The 23,905-nt window shown below is 45.2% G+C and overlaps 1 protein-coding gene across 2 annotated transcripts in view; it reads right to left on the bottom strand.

Moving 5' to 3' along the window:
* AP3M1 (adaptor related protein complex 3 subunit mu 1) overlaps positions 1 to 23,905 on the bottom strand; it is a 45,003-nt gene continuing 21,098 nt past the window's right edge. For both annotated transcript variants that reach the window (XM_070752036.1, XM_070752035.1), the window contains exons 3-9: positions 23,016 to 23,187; positions 20,529 to 20,666; positions 19,091 to 19,176; positions 8,941 to 9,074; positions 6,282 to 6,489; positions 2,853 to 2,997; positions 1 to 885 (exon numbers count right to left, since the gene is read on the bottom strand). In XM_070752036.1, coding sequence (XP_070608137.1) covers positions 785 to 885; positions 2,853 to 2,997; positions 6,282 to 6,489; positions 8,941 to 9,074; positions 19,091 to 19,176; positions 20,529 to 20,666; positions 23,016 to 23,187 — 984 coding nt within the window. In that variant the 3' untranslated portion in view covers positions 1 to 784. The remainder of the gene's footprint in view (positions 886 to 2,852; positions 2,998 to 6,281; positions 6,490 to 8,940; positions 9,075 to 19,090; positions 19,177 to 20,528; positions 20,667 to 23,015; positions 23,188 to 23,905) is intronic.

Raw genomic sequence — 23,905 nt, 5'->3', positions numbered from 1 at the left:
TACAGCTACGTTCCCTTTTATTTCACCTAGAAACAAGCAGCGCCCCTTCGGACGAGCTACTTGGGAGGTTTGAAGGTCACCGACAATAAAAGGTGCGAGAGGTTTGACATCTGTAAATACAGAGGTTCATTGAAAATAAATCAGGCCCCGTATCCCATCCATTCATTTTCGAAGCAAACTGTGGTTTAAAAAAAAAAAAAACTAAAAGAAAAAATCTTAACATTTGGCTACAGATTGTCTGCTGATAAGGCAATTTTGACTTTAAAAATAAAGGCAGGGTGGTCTAAATCCTGCAGAAAAAGGCTTTTTTCGTGTTTTGTTCCGTTAAAATGTCTTTTGTCGAGAGGGTTAGGGGAGGGTTGGGCTTTCTCAGAGAGATGTTTTCGGAAAAAGCTTGCAATGCCGTTTCTTTTCTTCAAATTGGGCTGCGTTTCTCTCCGATCCAGCTTTCTCCTTCTTGTGCTTTGATGGTTCACGTGGCAGTGTTCAGGAATAGCTGGTCCAAAGGGAAGCCCATTTACAAAGTCCAGAAACAACCCACCTCTAACTTAAATGGAACATTTATCTTTGAAAGCCACATAGAGAGAAAAAAACCCCCTACTTAATTATTACTACCCATGGAAATCAGGATTGTGTGGAATGGATCAATTCAAAGGAATGGCTGGAATTGGCATTGAAGAGGAATTTAAGTAACTAATGCTCATTTTTTTCCGAGGCTACAACACACACACGTGCGCGCACACAGACACACAACCATCTGCCCAGAAAGCAGAATTCTTGAGCTTCATGTTCGTACTTGGAACTTCCCGGCTTTTGTGACGTACTTCACGCCTTTAAACGGTTTGTATTTTTCTCCATACATGTCAAGGCGGTTTACTTTCAGTCCTGAAATAGAATAAATAATGGAGACATATCAGAACAGGGTATTTCAGGAAATCGTGGAAGAATTACACCAGTTGCGGCCCTATTTGGACAGGGAGTCACTGCTCACAGTCGCTCATGCCCTCATCACCTCGAGGTTCGATTACTGCAACACTCTCTACATGGGGCTACCTTTGAAAAGTGTTCGGAAACCTCAGATCGTGCAGAACGCACCCGCGAGAGCCATCGTGGGGCTTCCCAGATTCGCCCACGTTTCTTCAACACTCCGTGGCCTGCATTGGCTGCCGATCAGTTTCCGGTCACAATTCAAAGTGTTGGTCATGACCTTTAAAGCCATACATGGCATTGGACCAGAGTACCTCCGGAACCGCCTGCTACCGCACGAATCCCAGCGGCTGATAAAGTCCCACAGAGTTGGACTTCTCCGGGTCCCGTCGACTAAACAATGTCGTCTGGCGGGCCCCAGGGGAAGAGCCTTCTCTGTGGCGGCCCCGACCCTCTGGAATCAACTTCCCCCGGAGATTAGAACTGCCCCCACCCTCCTTGTCTTTCGTAAATTACTCAAGACCCATCTATACCGCCAGGCATGGGGGAGTTGAGATACCTTTCCACCAGGCTTTTTTATATTTATGTTTGGGTAGTATATTTATGTTGGGGCAGTTCTAACCTCCGGGGGGAGTTGGTTCCAGAGGGCCGGGGCCGCCACAGAGAAGGCTCTTCCCCTGGGACCCGCCAAATGACATTGTTTAGTTGACGGGACCTGGAGAAGGCCAACTCTGTGGGACCTAATCGGTTGCTGGGATTCATGCGGTAGCAGGCGGTTCCGGAGATACCAACCCTGGCTGCTGATGGCCATCTCATTTCTCCTCAAACATACTGAAAGAAAGGAAAGTCCACCATCACCTCCAGAAACTCTACAAAGATTTCAGCTCGCACGTGAATGAAATACCAGCAGTAGAAAAATAATAATAAAAGGATTTGTGTGTGTGATGGGTGGAGAAATTTATCTACTCATACAACTATGCATGTAGGGAACAGCTGGGTTGAACAATTAGGGTTTTTATTTATTTATTTATTTATTATTTAGATTTGTATGCCGTCCCTCTCCGCAGACTCGGGGCGGCTCACAACAGAATAAAAACAATTCATAACAAATCTAAATTGTAATTTAAAATATTTAAAAACCCCATTTACTAAACAAACATACATACAAACATACCATTCATAAATTGTATATGCCCGGGGGAGATATCTCAGTTCCCCCATGCCTGACGACGAAGGTGGGTTTTAAGGAGCTTACGAAAGGCAAGGAGAGTAGGGGCAGTTCTAATCTCTGGGGGGAGTTGGTTCCAGAGGGCCGGGGCCACCACAGAGAAGGCTCTTCCCCTGGGGCCCGCCAAACAACATTGTTTAGTTGACGGGACCCGGAGAAGGCCCACTCTGTGGGACCTAATCGGTTGCTGGGATTCGTGCAGCAGAAGGCGGTCTCGGAGATATTCTGGTCCGATGCCATGAAGGGCTTTATAGGTAATGACCAACACTTTGAATTGTGACTGGAAACTGATCGGCAACCAATGCAGACTGCGGAGTGTTGGTGTAACATGGGCATATTTGGGAAAGCCCATGATTGCTCTTGCAGCTGCATTCTGCACGATCTGAAGTTTCCGAACACTTTTCAAAGGTAGCCCCATGTAGAGAGCGTTACAGTAGTCGAGCCTCGAGGTGATGAGGGCACGAGTGACTGTGAGCAGTGACCCCCGATCCAAATAGGGCCGCAACTGGTGCACCAGGCGAACCTGGGAAAACGCCCCCCTCGCCACAGCTGAGAGATGTGAATTTCCTTTCAGTTACTTTAGTTTTCAGAATAGTTCTGGAATTTGATATGTTTGCATTATATAATCCTATGTTAAGTCACCCACTGTAGAATTTGTATCAAAATTTTCCTATGCTGAGTGGGAAGTTCGTCTTACCAGAAATAGCCAGTTGTTGGATCTTGAATTGAATATTCAAACTTGGGTTTTCCTCTGGCTTCGGGGCTCCAGACTGCAAATTCACCAGTCCTGTCAGAGAAGGCAGCTTCTGGGGGATGATTTTGCCAACATCCCAGGTCAACACCTAAATAATCACCAAAAACATTTATAAAGTGCTTTTTGAAACTTGACCCATGATGCCTTCTCCTGTGTCTTCCAAGTCCTAGCAGCAATGCTATGTAGAAATTACAGTGATACCTCATCTGACGAACTTAACTGGTTCCAGGACGAGGTTTGTTTGTTTTTTTAAAAAAAATATTTTTATTGATTTTCAAAAAAGACAAAGACATACAACATTAAACATTTAAGGAGCTGCCACTGCTCCGCTTGTCATAGAAGTCTAACTATTACAAAAATATAAAAAACCTAACTGCAGTCAGATCAAAGCAGTAATACCACACATGTAAGTTATATTCTTATTAAATTCAACTCTATTTTTATAATATGAAACTTAATATTTAAATTTCTTTATATTTTAAGATATTCTATACTTAAACAAAAAAGAGAAGTTATTAGTAATACGGAAGAAAAAGAAAAAATGAAAGAATATACACTTCTAAGTTAGTTATACTATATACTAATTCATTCTGTCTTATAATTAACTATTAATACCATTTTTAAAATCCCACCAGTCATATACTTTATTCCATATTTTATAAAATTCTGTTTCAGTTTGGTTATTTAAATGTTTAGTCATCATATCTAGTTCCGCACATTCTATGAGGTATTACCGGGACGAGGTTTGTAAGGTGAAAAGTTTGTAAGACGAAACAATGTTTCCCATAGGAATCAATGGAAAAGTGATTAATGCGTGCAAGTCCAAAATTCACCCCTTTTGCCAGCCGAAGCGCCCGTTTTTGCACTGCTGGGATTCCCCTGAGGCTCCCCTCTATAGGAAACCCCACCTCTGGACTTCCGTGTTTCTGTGATGCTGCAGGGGAATCCCAGCAGGGCAAAAACGGGCACTTCGCTGGCAACGGAATTCCAGAGGTGGAGTTTCCCAGCGAGGGGAGCCTCAGCGAAATTGCAGTATCGCAAAAACATGAAAGTCCTTGAAACCCCACCTCCAGACTTCCGTGTTTTTGTGATGCATCCTGCTTCTGAGAAATAAATCAGATTCCAGTCCAAATCTCTCATCCAAGGTTCGGTTTATTATCAAAGCCATGATGGTCACACTGTTGCCATCCCAATACTAACTTCCTTCCAGTACCCTACCGAGGTTAAGATTCATCCCCCATCCCCACAACCACAAGTTCATCATGAGGACCAGTCAGTGCAGGGATTTCATTGACTTCCTCCTTACATCTGCTGGTGCAGAACAAAGAATGACCTTGGACTCCAAGAAAGGAATTTGTTGTGGCTAATAACTTTCCCTCTCATGCAACTCCCCCTCCCATTCTCTGCCACTCGTCGTAACCAAGAACAAACACCAGTTATATTTCAACCTGTTGCAAGATCTGATGTTTTTGGGTGAAACTGTAATTGGAGTTTTCCTGTAATATATATTGCTAAAAAAATAATAATAATAAAGGGAACACTCAAAGAACACACCCTAGATCTGAAGGAATGAATTATTCTCATTGAATACTTTGTTCTGTACAAAGTTGAATGTGCACAACAGCAGGTGAAATTGACTGTCAATCCATGTTGCTTCCTAAGTGGACAGTTTGATTTCAAAGAAGTTTGATTTACATGGAGTTATATTGTGTTGTTTAAATGTTCCCTTTATTTTTTTTGAGCAGTGTACATCCAGAATTTGACTCAAAAGGTAGAAGGAAAGAAATAGTCAGGTTGTGACTACAGAAAACCAAGGGATCAGGGCCTAATTTGAATAAATTTGAATAGAGATAACTTCCCCAGGCCTATATTGTTTATGTATGGTATGTTGTGTGCATGTTGTTTAAATTATGGGTTTTTAGAAACATAGAAACATAGAAGACTGACGGCAGAAAAAGACCTCATGGTCCACCTAGTCTGCCCTTATACTATTTCCTGTATTTTATCTTACAATGGATATATGTTTATCCCAGGCATGTTTAAATTCAGTTACTGTGGATTTACCAACCACGTCTGCTGGAAGTTTGTTCCAAGGATCTACTACTCTTTCAGTGAAATAATATTTTCTCATGTTGCTTTTGATCTTTCCCCCGACTAACTTCAGATTGTGTCCCCTTGTTCTTGTGTTCACTTTCCTATTAAAAACACTTCCCTCCTGAACCCTATTTAACCCTTTGACATACAGTAGTCCCTCACCTATCGCTGGTGTTACGTTCCAGACCTGGCCGCGATAGGTGAAATCCGCGATGGGGAATTTATCGACTGATAGTACTTATTTAAGTATTTATATTATAATTGTTTGGTAAGTTTTCATTGTTTTAAGTGTTTATAAACCCTTCCCACACAGTATTTATTTTAGATACAGTATTTAAATACAGTATTTACAATTTTAGATATATTTTTTTTTAAAAACCTGCCGATCAAGTTCGGCGGGCTGTTTAAATCTGCCGATCAACTTCCTCAGAAACCCGCGAACCAGTGAAGATCCGCGAATGATTTTTCTCATTAATATTTCTTGAAAACCCGCAATGAAGTGAAGACACAGTAGGTGAAGCGCGGTATAGCGAGGGACTACTGTATCTCCGGGTCCCGTCAACTAAACAATGTCGGTTGGCGGGCCCCAGGGGAAGAGCCTTCTCTGTGGCGGCCCCGGCCCTCTGGAACCAACTCCCCCCGGAGATTAGAACTGCCCCTACTCTTCCTGCCTTCCGTAAACTCCTTAAAACCCACCTTTGCCGTCAGGCATGGGGGAACTGAAACATCTCCCCCTGGGCACGTTTAATTTATGCATGGTATGTCTGTGTGTGTGACTGTTAGCATATGGGGTTTTTTAAATATTTAAATATTTTAAATTTGCCTGATTGCTTATGATTTGTTTTTTTACATGTTGTGAGCCGCCCCGAGTCTTCGGAGAGGGGCGGCATACAAATCTAAGTAATAAATAAATAATAAATAATAAATAAATTTAAATGTTTCGATCATGTCCCCCCCTTTTCCTTCTGTCCTCCAGACTATACAGATTGAGTCCATTAAATCTTTCCTGCTACGTTTTATGCTTAAGACCTTCCACCATTCTTGTAGCCCGTCTTTGGCTTAATTTTAATTATTAGATTTGTATTGTACATTTGTTGTGAGCCGCCCCGAGTCTACGGAGAGGGGCGGCATACAAATTAATTAAGTGAATGAATGAATGAGTGAGTGAATGAATGAATGAATGAATGAATGCCAGCCCTCTGCCAACACCACCAGATCCATGGGAAGAGTTTTCGGGAACTCAAGCTGAGATGCAACTATTTGGAGGACAGCCCTCACCTTGGTGACTGGATCAAACGTGTAGCTGCCTTGCGTGGGCGCCAGGCTCGTATTGAGCACCGCTTTGGGCATATGAACAGTCACGATGACTCCTTCGATGGTCTTCCCCATGTTCTGCTTAGGCCCAATGGTAACATCAAATCTCCCAGAGGATGAATTCTCTTTGAACGTAATGGCATGTTTCACGTACACTGGAATAGCCACCAAGCTGAAACAACAAGAAGGGGAGACTCTTAACTATTCAGGAAGGATTACACACCACCTAATCATTTTTTCAATCATTTTTGGGTGAGATCATCCAAGGGCATGGGGTGAGGTATCATCAGTATGCAGATGATACCCAGCTTTACATCTCCACCCCATGTCCAGTCAGCGAAGCAGTGGAAGTGATGTGCCGGTGCCTGGAGGCTGTTGGGGTCTGGATGGGTGTCAACAGACTCAAACTCAACCCGGATAAGACGGAGTGGCTGTGGGTCTTGCCTCCCAAGGACAATTCCATCTGTCCGTCCATCACCTGGGGGGGGGGAATTATTAACCCCCTCAGAGAGGGTTCGCAACTTGGGCGTCCTCCTCGATCCACAGCTCACATTAGAGAAACATCTTTCAGCTGGGGCGAGGGGGGCGTTTGCCCAGGTTCGCCTGGTGCACCAGTTGCGGCCCTATTTGGACCGGGAGTCACTGCTCACAGTCACTCATGCCCTCATCACCTCGAGGTTCGACTACTGTAATGCACTCTGCATGGGGCTTCCTTTGAAAAGTGTTCGGAAACTTCAGATCGTGCAGAATGCAGCTGCGAGAGCTATCATGGGCTTTCCTAAATTTGCCCATGTCACACCAACACTCCGCAGTCTGCATTGGTTGCCGATCAGTTTCCGGTCACAATTCAGTGTTGGTTATGACCTATAAAGCCCTTCATGGCACTGGACCAGAATATCTCCGGGACCGCCTTCTGCCGCACGAATCCCAGCGACCAGTTAGGTCCCACAGAGTTGGCCTTCTCTGGGTCCCGTCAACTAAACAATGTCATTTGGTGGGACCCAGGGGAAGAGCCTTCTCTGTGGCGGCCCCGACCCTTTGGAACCAACTCCCCCCAGATATCAGAGTTGCCCCCACCCTCCTAGCCTTTCGTAAGCTCCTTAAAAACCACCTCTGTCGTCAGGCATGGGGGAATTGACATGTTCCCTCCCCCCAAGGCTTATAAAATTTATGCATGGTATGCTAGTATGTATGATTGGTTTTAATTTGTGGTGTTTTTTAAATTAACTTAAATATTAGATTTGTTTTACATTGTATTTTTATTGCTGTGAGCCGCCCTGAGTCTGCGGAGAGGGGCGGCATACAAATCTGATTAAACTTAAACTTAAACTTATATACAGGTAGTCCCCGACTTACGACGGGGATCCGTTCCCACGGCCCAGAGAATGTGACAATACAAATATGGAGGATCTGGAGGGGACGGAAGTGATGCATGAATGATGTGGCAGGATTTTACATCATAATAGGTGGAAGCTAATAAAAACACACACACTGTTAACTATTTAATTACTGAATAACTCTAAAGTCTCTGAATGTCTCCGGGGCTGTCAATACTCAGCGTGACAGAGTTTGGTGTAAGTCGGAATATTCCGATTTACACGAATATTCCAATTTACACGGCGGCGGCGGCGGCGGTGGCTTCTAAGCAACCAACAGCCGGCGAAGCTTCCTGCTGAACGTTCGGGCGAGGGGATCTCCGCGGTGGGCGGCCTCGGAGGCAACGCAGCGCCGAGAAGGACCGGCTTAAAGGGATCAAGAGCTGGTCCTTCTCGGCGCTGCGTTGCTGTAGCCTCCGAGGCTGCCCACCTCGTAAGGGGTGTGCATAAGTGCACCAGTATGCCTGTCAACACCCCAAATAGCATCTGAGAAATAAATCAGAATCCACTCCACTTCTCACACAAGAAGGTCGATTTATTAGCAGAGCCATGTTGGATTACGTTTCGGCCATTCCGATACTAATTTCTCTCCGGTGCTCCACCCAAGTTAAGGTTCATCTCACATCCCCACACCTCAAGTGAAATCACGTGGACCAGTCCGGTGCAGGGATTCATCTACTTCCTCTTTTGTATAGTTGACGCGGAACAAAAGATGACCTTGGACTCTGAGAAAGGAATTTGTTGTGGCTATAACTTCTCTCCACCCCTAACAATTCCCTTATGCTGTGTTGCTGTGGCAGGCCAAAGCCTCTAACTCCATATGATGGCTTTCGGCCTGACAATGCCTACCATCCTAATGTTTCTCTCTTACTAGTATTATCTATATAAACATTGTTATATCTTTGTACAGTACCAATACGTACTTGACAAAATAAATAAACAAAGAAAAAGAAAGAAAGAAGGAGGGAAGGAAGGAAGGAAGGAAAGGAAGAAAGGAAGGAAAGGAAGGAAAGGAGGAAGGAAGGAAGGAAAGGAAGGAAGGAAGGAAAGGAAGGAAGGAAAGGAAGGAAGGAGGGAAGGAAGGAAAGGAAGGAAGGAAGGAAAGGAAGGAAGGAAGGAAGGAAGGAAAGGAAGGAAGGAAGGAAAGGAAGGAAGGAAGGAAGGCAGAAAGAAAGAAAGAAAGAAAGAAAGAAAGAAAGAAAGAAAGAAAGACAGACAGACAGACTTGGCTCTTCCGACAAACTTACTTTTGAGAGCTGACCTTGTAGGAAATCAGCCTGAAGTTTCCATCGGGAGGAATGAAGGACAGCACCCTTTCAGATTCCCAGCGCTTGTATCGAATGCAAGGGTGAAAGCTGACATCGTCCAGGAGTCTTGGGTTCTACAGGAAGCAAATAAATAAATAAATAAAACCTTTTCCTCCACAATCTAATGTTTTGGGGATATAATAGGCGTTGATTGCTTACCTGAACGCCTCTTCTCGTACGGTGAGCGGGTACAGCAGTCACATGGGTTGCTCATGTCCAATCCGGTGGAACTGAGCCTAGTGTTAAAAAAGCTTGCTGGATCCGCCCCTTCCCCAGAATTCGCGAATCCGTAGACTAGGCTCAGATGTGAAGCTCTTTAGTGTTCAACTCTCATTGTTAGAGGAAGAAAAGTTATAGGAAGGTAAAGGAGACACATACAAGGGCGGGAAGTGACTGCTGTACCCGCTCACCGTACGAGAAGAGGCGTTCAGGTAAGCAATCAACGCCTATTCTCCGTACTGAAGGAGCGGGTCCAGCAGTCACATGGGACATACCCAATAGATGGTCCCTAGGGTGGGATTAGATTGCTATCGTGAGAGATAACGGATTGGAGTACCCTTCTGCCGAAGGCAGCGTCCGCTGAAGCGTAAGAGTCAATTTTGTAGTGCCTGATGAAGGAATTTGGCGAGGCCCAAGTGGCTGCTTTGCAGACCTCCTCCAACGGGGCTTGAGTCGCCCAAGCGGCCGAGGTGGCTGCGCTCCTGGTGGAATGCGCTGTGATGTTCCTTGGAACTGAAAGGGAGGCCGACTCGTAGGCCTTAGATATAGTCCCTCTGATCCAACGGCCTATCACTGTTGAAGACACTTTGGCACCCATGACTCTGGGGTGATAGGCTATAAAAAGTGCTTCTGACCTCCGAAAGGGTCCTGTGCGTTGGATATAGATCCTCAGCGCTCTAATGAGATCCAGGGTGTGCCATCTAATTGCCAAGGGATGGTCTCGTTGGAGGCAGAAGGAAGGTAAGACAATATCCTGAGTTCTGTGGAACATGGAACTGACCTTGGGTAAGAAGGTGGGGTCCAGTCGTAAGACTACCTTGTCTTGATGAAATTGGCAGAGGTCCTGCCTGATTGAGAGGGCAGCCAGCTCCGAAATGCGTCGGGCAGAGGTAATTGCCACCAGGAATGCTACTTTAAAGGATAGGTACCTGAGGGACGCCGATTTTAGGGGTTCGTAGGGTGCCTGCGTGAGGGAATGGAGAACCCGTGGCAAATCCCAGGATGGATACCTGTGGACCTTGGAAGGTCTGAGGTTGGCTATACCCTTGAGGAATTCCTGAACCTCTGGAAAGGAACGGAGAGGCTGTCTGCGGGGCCCCGCTAGGACAGAGGAAATGGCCGCCAGATGACGCCGGAGGGTGCTGGTGGAGAGGCCTTGATGGAAACCTTGCATAAGGAAGGAAATGATCCTGTGTATGGGGATGCACAGGGGAGAGAGGCCCTCCTGTAGACACCACTGGTGAAACTTGGACCATGTATGGTCGTAGATTCGATTGGTCGAACCCCTTCTGGCCTTTAAAATGACCTCCACTGTGTCGGGGTCGTGGCCACGTAGTTCTAAGTCTCTCCTGATAACAGCCAGGCGGTGAGGTGGAACCACTCCGGGTCTGGATGGAATGAGGCCCCCTGCCGTAGCATATCCCCCGAAACGGGGAGTCGCCAAGGGTCCTGGACGGACAACTGTTGGAGATCGGCGAACCAGGGCCGGCGGGGCCAATGAGGGGCGATTAGGATTACTCGGGCCCTCTCGGTGAGGACCTTGTGAATCACGTCCGGGAGAATTGGAATTGGAGGGAATGCGTATAGTAGTCCTGGAGGCCATGGGCTCCGGAGGGCATTGATTGCTTCTGCTCCCGGGGATGGAAATCTGGAAAAAAAGCGAGGGAGTTGGGCGTTCGCATTGGTCGCGAAGAGATCCAGGACTGGTAGGCCGAATCTGAGGCTGATTTGATGGAACAGGTCTTGATGGAGATTCCACTCTCCTGGGTCTATCGTTGCTCGAGATAGCCAATCCGCCTGGACGTTGAGGCTCCCCGAGATGTGGTCGGCTAGGAGCGACCGAAGGTGTTTTTCCGCCCAAAGGCCTAACTTGAGGGCCTCCCTCATGAGGGCCTTGGATCTCGTGCCCCCCTGTCTGCAGATATGGCTTTTTGTGGCAATGTTGTCGGTGAGAATGAGAACGTGCCGGTTTGGGATGCGAGGAGAGAATTGCTTCAGAGCCAGGGATACGGCTCTTAACTCTAGCCAATTGATTGGCTTGGAAGCTTCCTCCGGGGACCACGTGCCCTGGGCTATCATCCCCTGGGCGTGGGCGCCCCATCCCGATAGACTGGCGTCTGTGGTGATGACAAATTGATCCGGGCACCTGAAAGGGGATCCTTTGTCCATGGCCGGAGACTTCCACCACTTGAAGGATCTGCGAACAATTGGTGGGATGACAATGCGACGACTTGAGTTGCTGTGCCCCGATCTCTGAAAGGGTAATAGGAGCCACTGTAGTTCCCTAGCATGAAGGCGAGCCCAAGGAATGATGCCTATGCATGACACCATCTTCCCCAAAAGGGAAGACAGGGTTACTATGGAAACTGAAGGTTGAGATAAAATGCGTGAAATTAACTCCCCTATACTGATTTTTCTCTCAGGAGAGAGAAAGACCTGGGAAGATTCTGAATTTATAATGGATCCCAGGTGTAAAATGGATGTGGAAGGTTGGAGGTGACTTTTGTCAAAGTTGATGGAAAAACCATGGTCCTGTAGAACCGACATGGTGACAGAAAGGTCTACTTTCACTTTCTCTAGGGAATTCCCATGAACCAAAATATCATCAAGGTAACATAAAATGTGGATGGGTGACGCCCGGATATAGGCCGCCAGAGACCCCAAGAGTTTTGTAAAGACCCTAGGGGCCGAGGAAAGGCCAAATGGCATCGCCCTATACTGGAAATGCCTGCCCTGGAAAGAGAAACGTAAAAATTTTCTGTGGCATTTGGCTATAGGAATATGGAGGTAGGCCTCAGTGAGGTCTAAAGAAACCATGAAATCTCCCGGGTGGATGGCGGCCAAAATGGATGATAAGGAGTGCATCTTAAACTTCCTATATTTGATGAATAGGTTCAGCTTCTTTAAATCCAAAATAGCTCTCCAACCTCCGGAGGATTTTGGAACCATAAATAGGATGGAATAAAAACCTCGGCCCTTCTGACCGGGGGGAACCGGTTGAATGGCTCTGATGGACCATAAGTGGGAAATGGCCTCCTCCATACGGTTACAATCTGAGGAGGACCTGGGAGAAGGGCAGGAAATAAAACGTTTAGGGGGGGGGGGGAAGTAAATTCTAAAAGAAGGCCTTTTTGAACAGTGTCAATGACCCAGGGGTCCTTGGAGGTGAGACGCCAATTAGAGGCGAAATAGGCTAGGCGGCCACCTATGGGAATCGAGGAAGAACTACCATCTAGGTTTTTTTGAAGCCCTGTTAGAGGACGCTCCCCTTTGGAAGCGAAAACCTCTGCCCCTGGAGTTCCTACCTTGGGAACGAAAGCGGGGGGAATACTGACCTGGGGTTCTCTGATAGGAAGCCGCTTGATCTTGTTGACGCCCTGGGCGACGAAAGGACTGCGTTTTGGTGGCCTTTTTGGTGGTTGGACCCAATACTTTCTTCTTGTCCGTGGTTTCCGTGAGGAGTGGATCCAGAAGATCCCCGAAAAGAAGGTCGCGCTTCAAAGGTCCCAGAGATAACTGCCACTTCTGACGTACTCCTGCTTGCCAAGGGCGGAGCCATAGGAGTCTTCTTGCCGTTGTAGAAGCTGCAATAGACTTGGCTGCAAATCTAGTAGATTGTAAAGTGGCATCAGCCACGTACTGAGCAGCTGCAAATACCTTGTTGAAGTCTTGTTGACCTCTCAAGTCATCGGGAGGAATATGCTGTTGAAGTTGGCGAAGCCACAGAAGCATGGCTCTGGAGAAAAAGGAAGCCGCTGCGGAACTTTTAATGGCCCAGGAATCTGCGGTGAATCCTCTTTTGAGCATCTGTTCAATCCGCTTGTCCTCTGGACGGAGGACCTCCTCTGCTTCGCCTGGCACGGCAGCCGCCGAGTGAAGAATTTTGACAGGTTCATCCGGTTTGGGAAAAGATAGGAGATCCTCATAGGAAGAAGAGAGTTTGTACAACTTTTTGTCCTTGGTAGTGGGATTAAGCCCAGAGGCTGGGAAATCCCACTGCTTAAGTAAGGCATCTTTAAACAATTTAGGCATAGGAATTACCTCGTTATCCTCCTGTTCCTCTGTGAAGTAAGGTAAATTCTCCTCCGGGGGTTCAGAGGATGTGGAGGCCTGTTTCTCCTGGGCCGCCAATCCTGTAGAAATTCTAGCTTTGAGGAGGAGAGATTTGAACAATTGAGAGGGAAAAATAGTAATTGGAGAAGGAACCTTTATTTGGGATTCCTCATCATCTGAGAGACCTTGAAAGTGATCCTCATCCTCTTCCATATCCTCATATTCGTCCTGAGAGGAATCTGATTCATCCTGAATAGGAGCTCTAACCGTTGGGGAGGAACCCAAGGGGCGGGAGGGACGAGGAGGTGGATGAGGTAAGGAGGGCGCATTGATGGTAGAAAGTTTAGCATCAATGGCCTTGGACAACACAGAAAAAATAGATTGGAATTCAGGAGGTAAACTAGAAATATCAGCAGGAATGGCAGAAGAATCCCTGAAAGCCTGGGAGGATCCTGGCTGGGGGGAATCTTCAATAATATCTGGTTCCTCTGGACCTAATCCCCATAGGTTAGGTTGGGGTCTGTCTAGGTTTGGCTCATCCAGAGATAACACAGTGACCCCAGAAGAAGGCAGATTAGGAGCCTCTGGGGGGTCATGACTACTGAGTACTTGGGCCTGTACTTTCAAACGCTTTGCTGATTTGTCATGGATTTTTTGTAGGGCTTGGTCCCTTCTCTTCTCAGCCCTGGTGACTTTAGTCAAGGGGCGGGCCCCTGAAGAAGAGGAGGTCGAGGCCTGGGGGATACTGGTAATCTCATCGCCTGTAGGCCTGGCCTCTCTGGGACCTTGAGTGGTGCCTCTCTTGGGAAAAGTAGCCATAGTCTGACAATTAACAGAAGACAAGGCTGAGCCAAATAAACTGGATGATTAGGGAGAAGAATTTCAAGGACTTCCCAAGAGGAATGGATCCTGCTCCTAGGCCTCGGAGCTGCTGAGACTTGAGGGCAATCTGGGCAAACCCAGAGTTCGTGTCCCCAAATACAGCGTGGCCAGCCTCCCTAAACTTTAACTAAAGTAACCAAGGCACTCTGGTTGGAGGCTTAGCCGGTGGAGAATTAAGCCTGAGCGTCCCAAAGCCCACTCCGGGATCCGAGCGGTGGACTAAGGCCTACGCGGCTGGCAGAAGGCCAACACGAGAGGCCTAAGTTAAAAAAGGGCGCGAAGGCCTTCGCGCCGAAAAAATCGCTCCGTAATAGAAATCTTAAAGGGGAAGCGATCGACTAAGTCCAGGAGACTAGAAACAAGCGTCTCGCACCGCAGGAGGTATCTCTTAAGCCCTTTAACAATAGCACTATAATTAAATCAATGAAGCAATACTTGCACAAGGACCTCCAGGCCAAGGGATTAAAAGAATCCACAAGCGGCAGCGGGAATCGTAAACGGCAAGAAAAGCCGTGGGAAAACGAAACCGCAACTTCTCCCAAAGGAAAAAAGCCGAGCCGAAAACGGCTGGCGCTATTAAGGCAAGTAAGCAAATAAGTATAATCAAATCTTACTACTTTTGAAGGAAAGATCGAAGGGAAGGTGTTAGGATGTTGAACGAGCTATCACAATACAACCGCAGGATGCGAGAACTGAGCGAATTCTGGGGAAGGGGCGGATCCAGCAAGCTTTTTTAACACTAGGCTCAGTTCCACCGGATTGGACATGAGCAACCCATGTGACTGCTGGACCCGCTCCTTCAGTACGGAGAATGGAACAGAATACATGGGCAGTGAGATGAGATTATGCCTGCTGGCTTCTCCCCTATGTCCTGCCTGCTATCGCAAGGTCTCGGTGGACTTCAGAAGGGATTGGTCAGGCCTGGAAATTGTTCTGCTTTGGGCCTACCGGCCCTCTTTTTGAATTGTGCAGTATACAGGTCCTCAATGGAAGGCAGGTTCATACCAATTATTTTTTCTGGAATATAGTAACGTAAAAAGGACAGTCCTTTTTACCTACTTACTATATTCCAGAAAAAAACAATTGGTAGCAACCTGGCTTCCATTAAGGACCTGTATACTGCACAATTCAAAAAGAAGGCAGTGAAAATATTTACTGACCCCTCGCATCCTGGACATAAATTGTTTCAACTCCTACCCTCAAAACGTCGCTACAGAGCACTGCACACCAAGACAACTAGACACAAGGACAGTTTTTCCCCGAACGCCATCACTCTGCTAAACATATAATAATAATAATTATTATTATTATTTATTATTCATTAGATTTATATGCCGCCCCTCTCCGGAGATCCTTAACACTGTCAAACTATTCACTAAATCTGCACATTCATTCATTCATTCATTTATCAGATTTGTATGCCGCCCCCTCGCCACAGCTGAAAGATGTTTCTCTAATGTGAGCTGTGGATCGAGGAGGACGCCCAAGTTGCGGACCCTCTCTGATGGGGTCAATAATTCACCCCCCAGGGTTATGGACGGACAGATGGAATTGTCCCTGGGAGGCAGAACCCACAGCCACTCCGTCTTATCCGGGTTGAGTTTGAGTCCTATACTATCCTATCCTTTTGGTGTTTGTAACTCAAGGGAAACAAGGCCGAAAGAAATGCAATGGAGTTTACTCACAAAGAAATATGCCTCTCCAATTATCTCTCTCTCTCTCATAATCAGCCCTGCCCAATTCCTCGCATTTCTTTTCATTTAGATCATGACAAGAAACCCCGCTGAGAGAACACAAGACAGTAGTGTGGCTTTGCACCCAGGCCCAAGTCCAAAACTCTCCTCCCTTTGTCAATAATCTATGGAGATTCTCAGTCATTTAGATCAGGGGTATCAAACTCGATTCCACATAATAGAAACATAGAAGACTGATGGCAGAAAAAGACCTCATGGTCCATCTAGTCTGCCCTTATACTATTTCCTGTATTTTATCTTAGGATGGATATATGTTTATCCCAGGCATGTTTAAATTCAGTTACTGTGGATTTATCTACCACGTCTGCTGGAAGTTTGTTCCAAGGATCTACTACTCTTTCAGTGAAATAATATTTTCTCATGTTGCTTTTGATCTTTCCCCCAACTAACCTCAGATTGTGTCCCCTTGTTCTTGTGTTCACTTTCCTATTAAAAACACTTCCCTCCTGAACCTTATTTAACCCTTTAACATATTTTAATGTTTCAATCATGTCCCCCCTTTTCCTTCTGTCCTCCAGACTATACAGATGGAATTCATGAAATCTTTCCTGATACGTTTTATGCTTAAGACCTTCCACCATTCTTGTAGCCCGTCTTTGGACCCGTTCAGTTTTGTCAATATCTTTTTGTAGGTGAGGTCTCCAGAACTGAAGACAGTATTCCAAATGTGGTCTCACCAGCGCTCTATATAAGGGGATCACAATCTCCCTCTTCCTGCTTGTTATACCTCTAGCTATGCAGCCAAGCATCCTACTTGCTTTTCCTACTGCCCGACCACACTGCTCACCCATTTTGAGACTGTCAGAAATCACTACCCCTAAATCCTTCTCTTCTGAAGTTTTTGCTAACACAGAACTGCCAATGCAGCATCAGGATTGTGTTTGACCTCAAAGGGCCGGTGTGTGTGTGTGTGTGCCTGGCCGCGGGGATTTTTTGTTGGGAGAAGGCCCCTAATGGAAAACGGCATTATTATAATACAAACCAATAGCCACCAGATTTTAACTCAGTTAAAAACTGACTGGGGTTTATTTCTGTGCTAACTCCTTGAACCTTCGAAAGATAGCAGCCACTTTCTGATTTATGAGCTGTTTTGGTTGGCTCTGCCCCTTCTCCTGCCCCAGGGAATGTGGAGGTGGATGCAGGGGAAACATCAACATGTCCAAGGCCTGTTTTATTGCCGACAGAGTCAGGGAGTGCAGTTTCCTTGGAGGAAGAAGAAGGTGGGGGTGACTCGGAAGAGGGGGGGGGGTTGGCACACAGCCCAGGAAGCCAATCTTCATTATGTATGTATGTATGTATGTATGTATGTATGTATGTATGGATTGATTGATTGATTGATTGATTGATTGATTGATTGATTGGATTTGTATGCCACCCCTCTCTGCAGACTCGGGGCGGCTAACAACAATGATAAAAACAGCATGTAACAATCCAATTAATAAAAACAACTAAAAACCCTTATTATAAAACCAAACATACACACAAACATACCGTGCATAACTTGTAATGGCCTAGGAATATCTTAACTCCCCCATGCCTGGCGGCATAAATGAGTCTTGAGTAGTTTACGAAAGACAGGGAGGGTGGGGGCAGTTCTAATCTCCGGGGGGAGTTGGTTCCAGAGGGCCGGGGCCACCACAGAGAAGGCTCTTCCCCTGGGGCCCGCCAAACGACATTGTTTAGTCGACAGTTATTATTTTCAGTTGATTTGGATGAGGCAGTGTTAGACCCACGCAGGCACAGACTTATGCATAGAAGAGACCAATTGAAGAAATATTACAGGAGATAAGAGAGGCCACCTGTGTTTGGGTGGGGCTCCAGTAAATAGAGCTGCAGATATAAATAGCAGCGTGCTGTCTTGGGCCGTTGTGGAAGATTATCTGATCGTTGTTTCTTCAGGACCGTGCCTTGCCGTTTCCAGACTTTGTTAGTTGATTTTTCACGACTTTGAAACCAAAGCAGAGCAAAGTGTGTGTGTCTCACTTTGTGGAAGAAGGAGGGCTGTGACGTTCCTTCACAGCTGCTAACTAAGTACTTAAGGACTGATTAAGGGGATTGTACAGACCACCAGGTTGTTTTGGGACGAGTGCTCTTTGCAATACAAAAAGGGTGCTTTGTTTCTTTGGAATTTTTGTGATAAAGAACATTGTTTTTTGAACTTTCAAGTGTGTGTGTGTCTGAAATTTGCACCCTTGAATTTTCGGGAGACTCTTAGCATAGAGCCCAACAGAACAATAACCACTTCTAGCTCATCACCTCGAGGCTCGACTACTGTAACGCTCTCTACATGGGGCTACCTTTGAAAAGTGTTCGGAAACTTCAGATCGTGCAGAATGCAGCTGCGAAGGCAATCATGGGCTTCTCTAAGTATGCCCATACTACTCCAACACTCCGCAGTCTGCATTGGTTGCCGATCAGTTTCCGGTCACAATTCAAAGTGTTGGTTATGACCTATAAAGCCCTTCATGGCACCGGACCAGAATATCTCCGGGACCGCCTTCTGCCGCACGATTCCCAGCGACCGGTTAGGTCCCACAGAGTGGGCCTTCTCCGGGTCCCGTCAACTAAATAATGTCGGTTGGCGGGACCCAGGGGAAGAGCCTTCTCTGTGGTGGCTCCGACCCTCTGGAACCAGCCTCCCCCTGAGATTAGGATTGCCCCCACCCTCCTTGCCTTTCGTAAACTCCTTAAAACCCACCTCTGCCGTCAGGCATGGGGGAACTGAAACATCTCCCCCTTGCCCATGTTGTTTTGCTGTTTGATTGATTGTGTGCTTGTTTTTTATATATATTGGGATGGTTTTATGAATTTCTTAACTTAAAATTGTAATTGGATTGGTGGGCATTGGATTTGTCACTATGTACTGTTTTTTTACTATTGTTGTGAGCCGCCCCGAGGCTGCGGAGACGGGCGGCATATAAATCCAATAAATCTAATCTAATCTTAAGGGGTTCAATGGCCACAGACTTTCCAAAGGAAGCCAAAGAGAAGGAGGATTCCAAGGAGCTTCTGGATGAACTGATCGAAAATGCAGAGGGATTGAAATCCTGCACTGGGATGGGGACGTTTAAGCATGGCTGGAATTAAAGCCAAACCACCTGTTCTTTGGCCGTTAGGAAGGCTCGGATAGAAATCACACATAGAGGGTGCTTCCCCCCGAAACGCACAAAATTCCCCCTTACCATGAAAGAAAGCGAAAGATCTGGCATTCCAGAGAGCTTCACGCAAGCATCGATGACGCCTTGGATTTCGGCAAAGACGGTGGAGCCTGTGGAAATAAACGAGAGATCATTTGGTCTGCTGCTTCAGGTGCTGGCCTAGAAACCAGGAGACGGTGAGTTTAACAATAACAACAGAGTTGGAAGGGACTATTAGATTTGTCATTATACAGTGTTCCCTCGATTTTCGCGGGTTCGAACTTCGCGAATAGCCTATACCACGGTTTTAAAAAAAATATTAATAAAAAAATACTTCGCGTTTTTTTCCTATACCACGGTTTTTCCCACCCAATGACATCATATGTCATCGCCAAGCTAATAATTTTTGCAAATAAATAATAAAAAAATAATTATTGTTAATAAATAATTATGTTTATAAATATCAGGATCACTAAGTGTCTTATTCAATGGTGAGTACCAGTAATAATGGTGAGTAAATGGTTGTTAAGGGAATGGGAAATGGTAATTTAGGGGTTTAAAGTGTTAAGGGAAGGCTTGTGATACTGTCCATAGCCCAAAATGGTGTACAGTAGTCCCTCGATTTTCGCGGGTTCAAACTTCGCGAAACGGCTATACCACGGTTTTTCAAAAATATTAATTAAAAATACTTTGCGTTTTTTTCCCCTATACCACGGTTTTTCCCGTCCGATGACATCATACGTCATCACCAAAGTTTCGTCCGCCTTTAATAAATATTTTTTTTAATAAACTTTAATAAATAAACATGGTGAGTAATAATCTAAATGGTTGCTAAGGAAATGAGAAATTGCAGTTTAGGGGTTTAAAGTGTTAAGGGAAGGCTTGTGATACTGTTCATAGCCAAAAATAGTGTATTTACTTCCGCATCTCTACTTCGCGGAAATTCGACTTTCGCGGGCGGTCTCGGAACGCATCCCCTGTGAAAATCGAGGGAACACTGTATTTACTTCCGCATCTCTACTTCGCGGAAATTCGACTTTCGCGGGCGGTCTCGGAACGCATCCCCCGCGGAAATCGAGGGAACACTGTATATTGTTTTTATCATTGCTGTCAGCCGCCCCGAGTCTACGGAGAGGGGCGGCATACAAATCTAATAATAATAATAATAATAATAATAATAATAATAATAATAATAATAATAATAATAATGTTATTGACATATTGTAAGGTACATGTATTGATATATGTGAAATGCTGGAGAAACAAAATAAAAATTTACAAAAAAAAAATGAACCGCTGTCTGTGTTCGGAGTTCAACAGGGAAAATCCCTCCAGGTCTTAACTAAGGTGTTCCAAGATTCATGGAAAACTGTCCATTGCAATAGAGTTCCCTTCCCATGCAACAATCTGTGAAGCAAAGGTTAACGAAGGTATAACTCCCTCCCATCTTATCGACAACCATGTCTGCAGGGCATTTCTTTACCAGACTTGTCTATGATGGCATCAATTTCTTCAATCACATCGAAATAGGCCTCGTTATTCGTGTACTTCACTCCCGCTCTTCGCCAGGGAATGTTGGACAATTGGCCGGTTGGAAGTGTGTCCCCGACGTTACTGCTACCTTGGAAAGGCAAAGAAAAGGTCCGTAAGAAACTAGAAGACCTCCAAGGTCCCTTCCAACTCTGTTATTCTATTCTATTCTATTCCATTCCAATAAATAAACATAGAAACATAGAAGATTGACGGCAGAAAAAGACCTCCTGGTCCATCTAGTCTGCCCTTATACTATTTCCTGTATTTTATCTTACAATGGATCTATGTTTATCCCAGGCATGTTTACATTCAGTTACTGTGGATTTACCAACCACGTATGCTGGAAGTTTGTTCCAAGGATCTACTACTCTTTCAGTGAAATAATATTTTCTCACGTTGCTTTTGATCTTTCCCCCAACTAACTTCAGATTGTGTCCCCTTGTTCTTGTGTTCACTTTCCTATTAAAAACACTTCCCTCCTGGACCTTATTTAACCCTTTGACATATTTAAATGTTTCGATCATGTCCCCCCTTTTCCCTTCTGTCCTCCAGACTATACAGATTGAGTTCATGAAGTCTTTCCTGATACGTTTCATGCTTAAGACCTTCCACCATTCTTGTAGCCCGTCTTTGGACCCGTTCAATTTTATCAATATCTTTTTGTAGGTGAGGTCTCCAGAACTGAACACAGTATTCCAAATGTGGTCTCACCAGCACTCTATATAGCGGGATCATAATCTCCCTCTTCCTGCTTGTTATACCTCTAGCTATGCAGCCAAGCATCCTACTTGCTTTCCCTACCGCCAAGGTCGGGAAATGGTCATGGTCCATCTAGTCTGCCCTTATTCTATTTCCTGTATATTTATCTTAGGATGGATATACTGTATGTTTATCCCAGGCATGTTTAAATTCAGTTACTGTGGATTTACCAACCACGACTGCTGGAGGTTTGTTCCAAGCATCTACTACTCTTTCAGTCAAATAATATTTTCTCATGTTGCTTTTGATCTTTCCCCCAACTAACCTCAGATTGTGCCCTCTTGTTCTTGTGTTCGCTTTCCTATTAAAAACACTTCCCACCTGAACCTTATTTAACCCTTTAACATATTTAAATGTTTCGATCGTGTCCCCCTTTTCCTTCTGTCCTCCAGACTATACAGATTGAGTTCATGAAGTCTTTCCTGATACGTTTTACACTTAAGGCCTTCCACCATTTTTGTAGCCCGTCTTTGGACCCGTTCAATTTTGTCAATATCTTTTTGTAGGTGAGGCTTCCAGAACTGGACACAGTATTATTCCAAATGTGGTCTCACCAGCACTCAATATAGCGGGATCATAATCTCCCTCTTCCTGCTTGTTATACCTCTAGCTATGCAGCCAAGCATCCTACTTGCTTTCCCTACCGCCAAGCTCGGGAAATGGTCATGGTCCATCTAGTCTGCCCTTATACTATTCCCTGTATTTTTATCTTAGGATGGATATACTGTATTGTTTATCCCAGGCATGTACTACTCTTTCAATAAAATAATATTTTCTCATGTTGCCTTTGATCTTTCCCCCAACTAACTTCAGATTGTGTCCCCTTGTTCTTATATTCACTTTCCTATTAAAAACACTTCCCTCCTGAACCTTATTTAACCCTTTGACATATTTAAATGTTTCGATCATGTTCCCCCTTTTCCCTTCTGTCCTCCAGACTATACAGATGGAGTCCATGACGTCTTTCCTGATACATTTTATGCTTAAGACTTTCCACCATTCTTGTAGCCCGTCTTTGGACCCGTTCAATTTTGTCAATATCTTTTTGTAGGTGAGGTCTCCAGAACTGAATACAGTATTCCAAATGTGGTCTCACCAGCACTCTATATAGCGGGATCATAATCTCCCTCTTCCTGCTTGTTATACCTCTAGCTATGCAGCCAAGCATCCTACTTGCTTTCCCTACCGCCAAGGTCGGGAAATGGTCATGGTCCATCTAGTCTGCCCTTATACTATTTCCTGTATATTTATCTTAGGATGGATATACTGTATGTTTATCCCAGGCATGTTTAAATTCAGTTACTGTGGATTTACCAACCACGACTGCTGGAGGTTTGTTCCAAGCATCTACTACTCTTTCAGTAAAATAATGTTTTCTCACGTTACTTCTGATCTTTCCCCCAACTAACCTCAGATTGTGCCCTCTTGTTCTTGTGTTCGCTTTCCTATTAAAAACACTTCCCACCTGAACCTTATTTAACCCTTTAACGTATTTAAATGTTTCGATCGTGTCCCCCCTTTCCCTTCTATACTCCAGATTGAGTTCATTAAGTCTCTCCTGGTAAGTTTTATGCTTAAGGCCTTCCACCGTTTTTGTAGCCCGTCTTTGGACCCGTTCAATTTTATCAAAATAAAATAAAATGAACTAGCTGGAAGCACTGGGAAGCTGCCACAGTACCTGTGATGGAATTGACCATTGAACGCAGGATGGTGGGCGGTTTAATGAGCTCCTTCAGGATATTGGATTCCGTTGCCAGGGGAAAACCATTGTCCAGCATTTCTTCAAGAAGCTCGTACACAATAACAACATTGTCTTTAATGGCGGTTTCAGAACATTCTCCAAAGTAATCCTAGATCCAGAGAAAGAATACAAAGAAAGTAGTTTATTCCAGTTTAATAGCTCTACCTGCACTTAGGGGAAAAAAACCACAGGCTTCTGCTAGAAAGACAGAAAAAGGCTTGTGTAAGTTTGTTGTAACTGACTGCACATCAGGACACACATAATTTCTATCCATGGGTGTCTACTGAAAGCATGTCCAAAATAATTACATTCTTCACCACCTGATGAAGAAATAAATCAGAGAGGCTCTTCATCAGGTGGTGAAGAATGTAATTGTTTTGGACATGCGTTCATTAGACACCCATGGATAGAAATTATGTGTGTCCTGATGTGCAGTCAGTTACAACAACCTTACACAAGCCTTTTCCTTAGTGTTGCAGCAGACTGCTGTAATAGCTACCTGTAGCTATTTGGGATACTCATAGATTCTATCATATGGTCTGGTTCAGCCTAATGTTGCTCAAAACTTTTAACAGTTAAGAAAGTATAAAAGCCCAATAAACCTCCTCTATGTTTGTATCTTTTTACCTGCTAATAAAGCCCTTCATGGCACCGGACCAGATTATCTCAGGGACCGCCTTCTGCCGCATGAATCCCAGCGACCAGTTAGGTCCCACAGAGTGGGTCTTCTCCGGGTCCCGTCAACTAAACAATGTAGCTTGACGGGACCCAGGGGAAGAGCCTTCTCTGGGGCGGCCCCGGCCCTCTGGAACCAACTCCCCCCAGAG

Source organism: Erythrolamprus reginae, chromosome 5, assembly GCF_031021105.1.
Source record: "Erythrolamprus reginae isolate rEryReg1 chromosome 5, rEryReg1.hap1, whole genome shotgun sequence".
Classification (NCBI taxonomy): Eukaryota; Metazoa; Chordata; class Lepidosauria; order Squamata; family Dipsadidae; genus Erythrolamprus; species Erythrolamprus reginae.
This window is presented reverse-complemented; position numbering and strand designations above follow the sequence as displayed.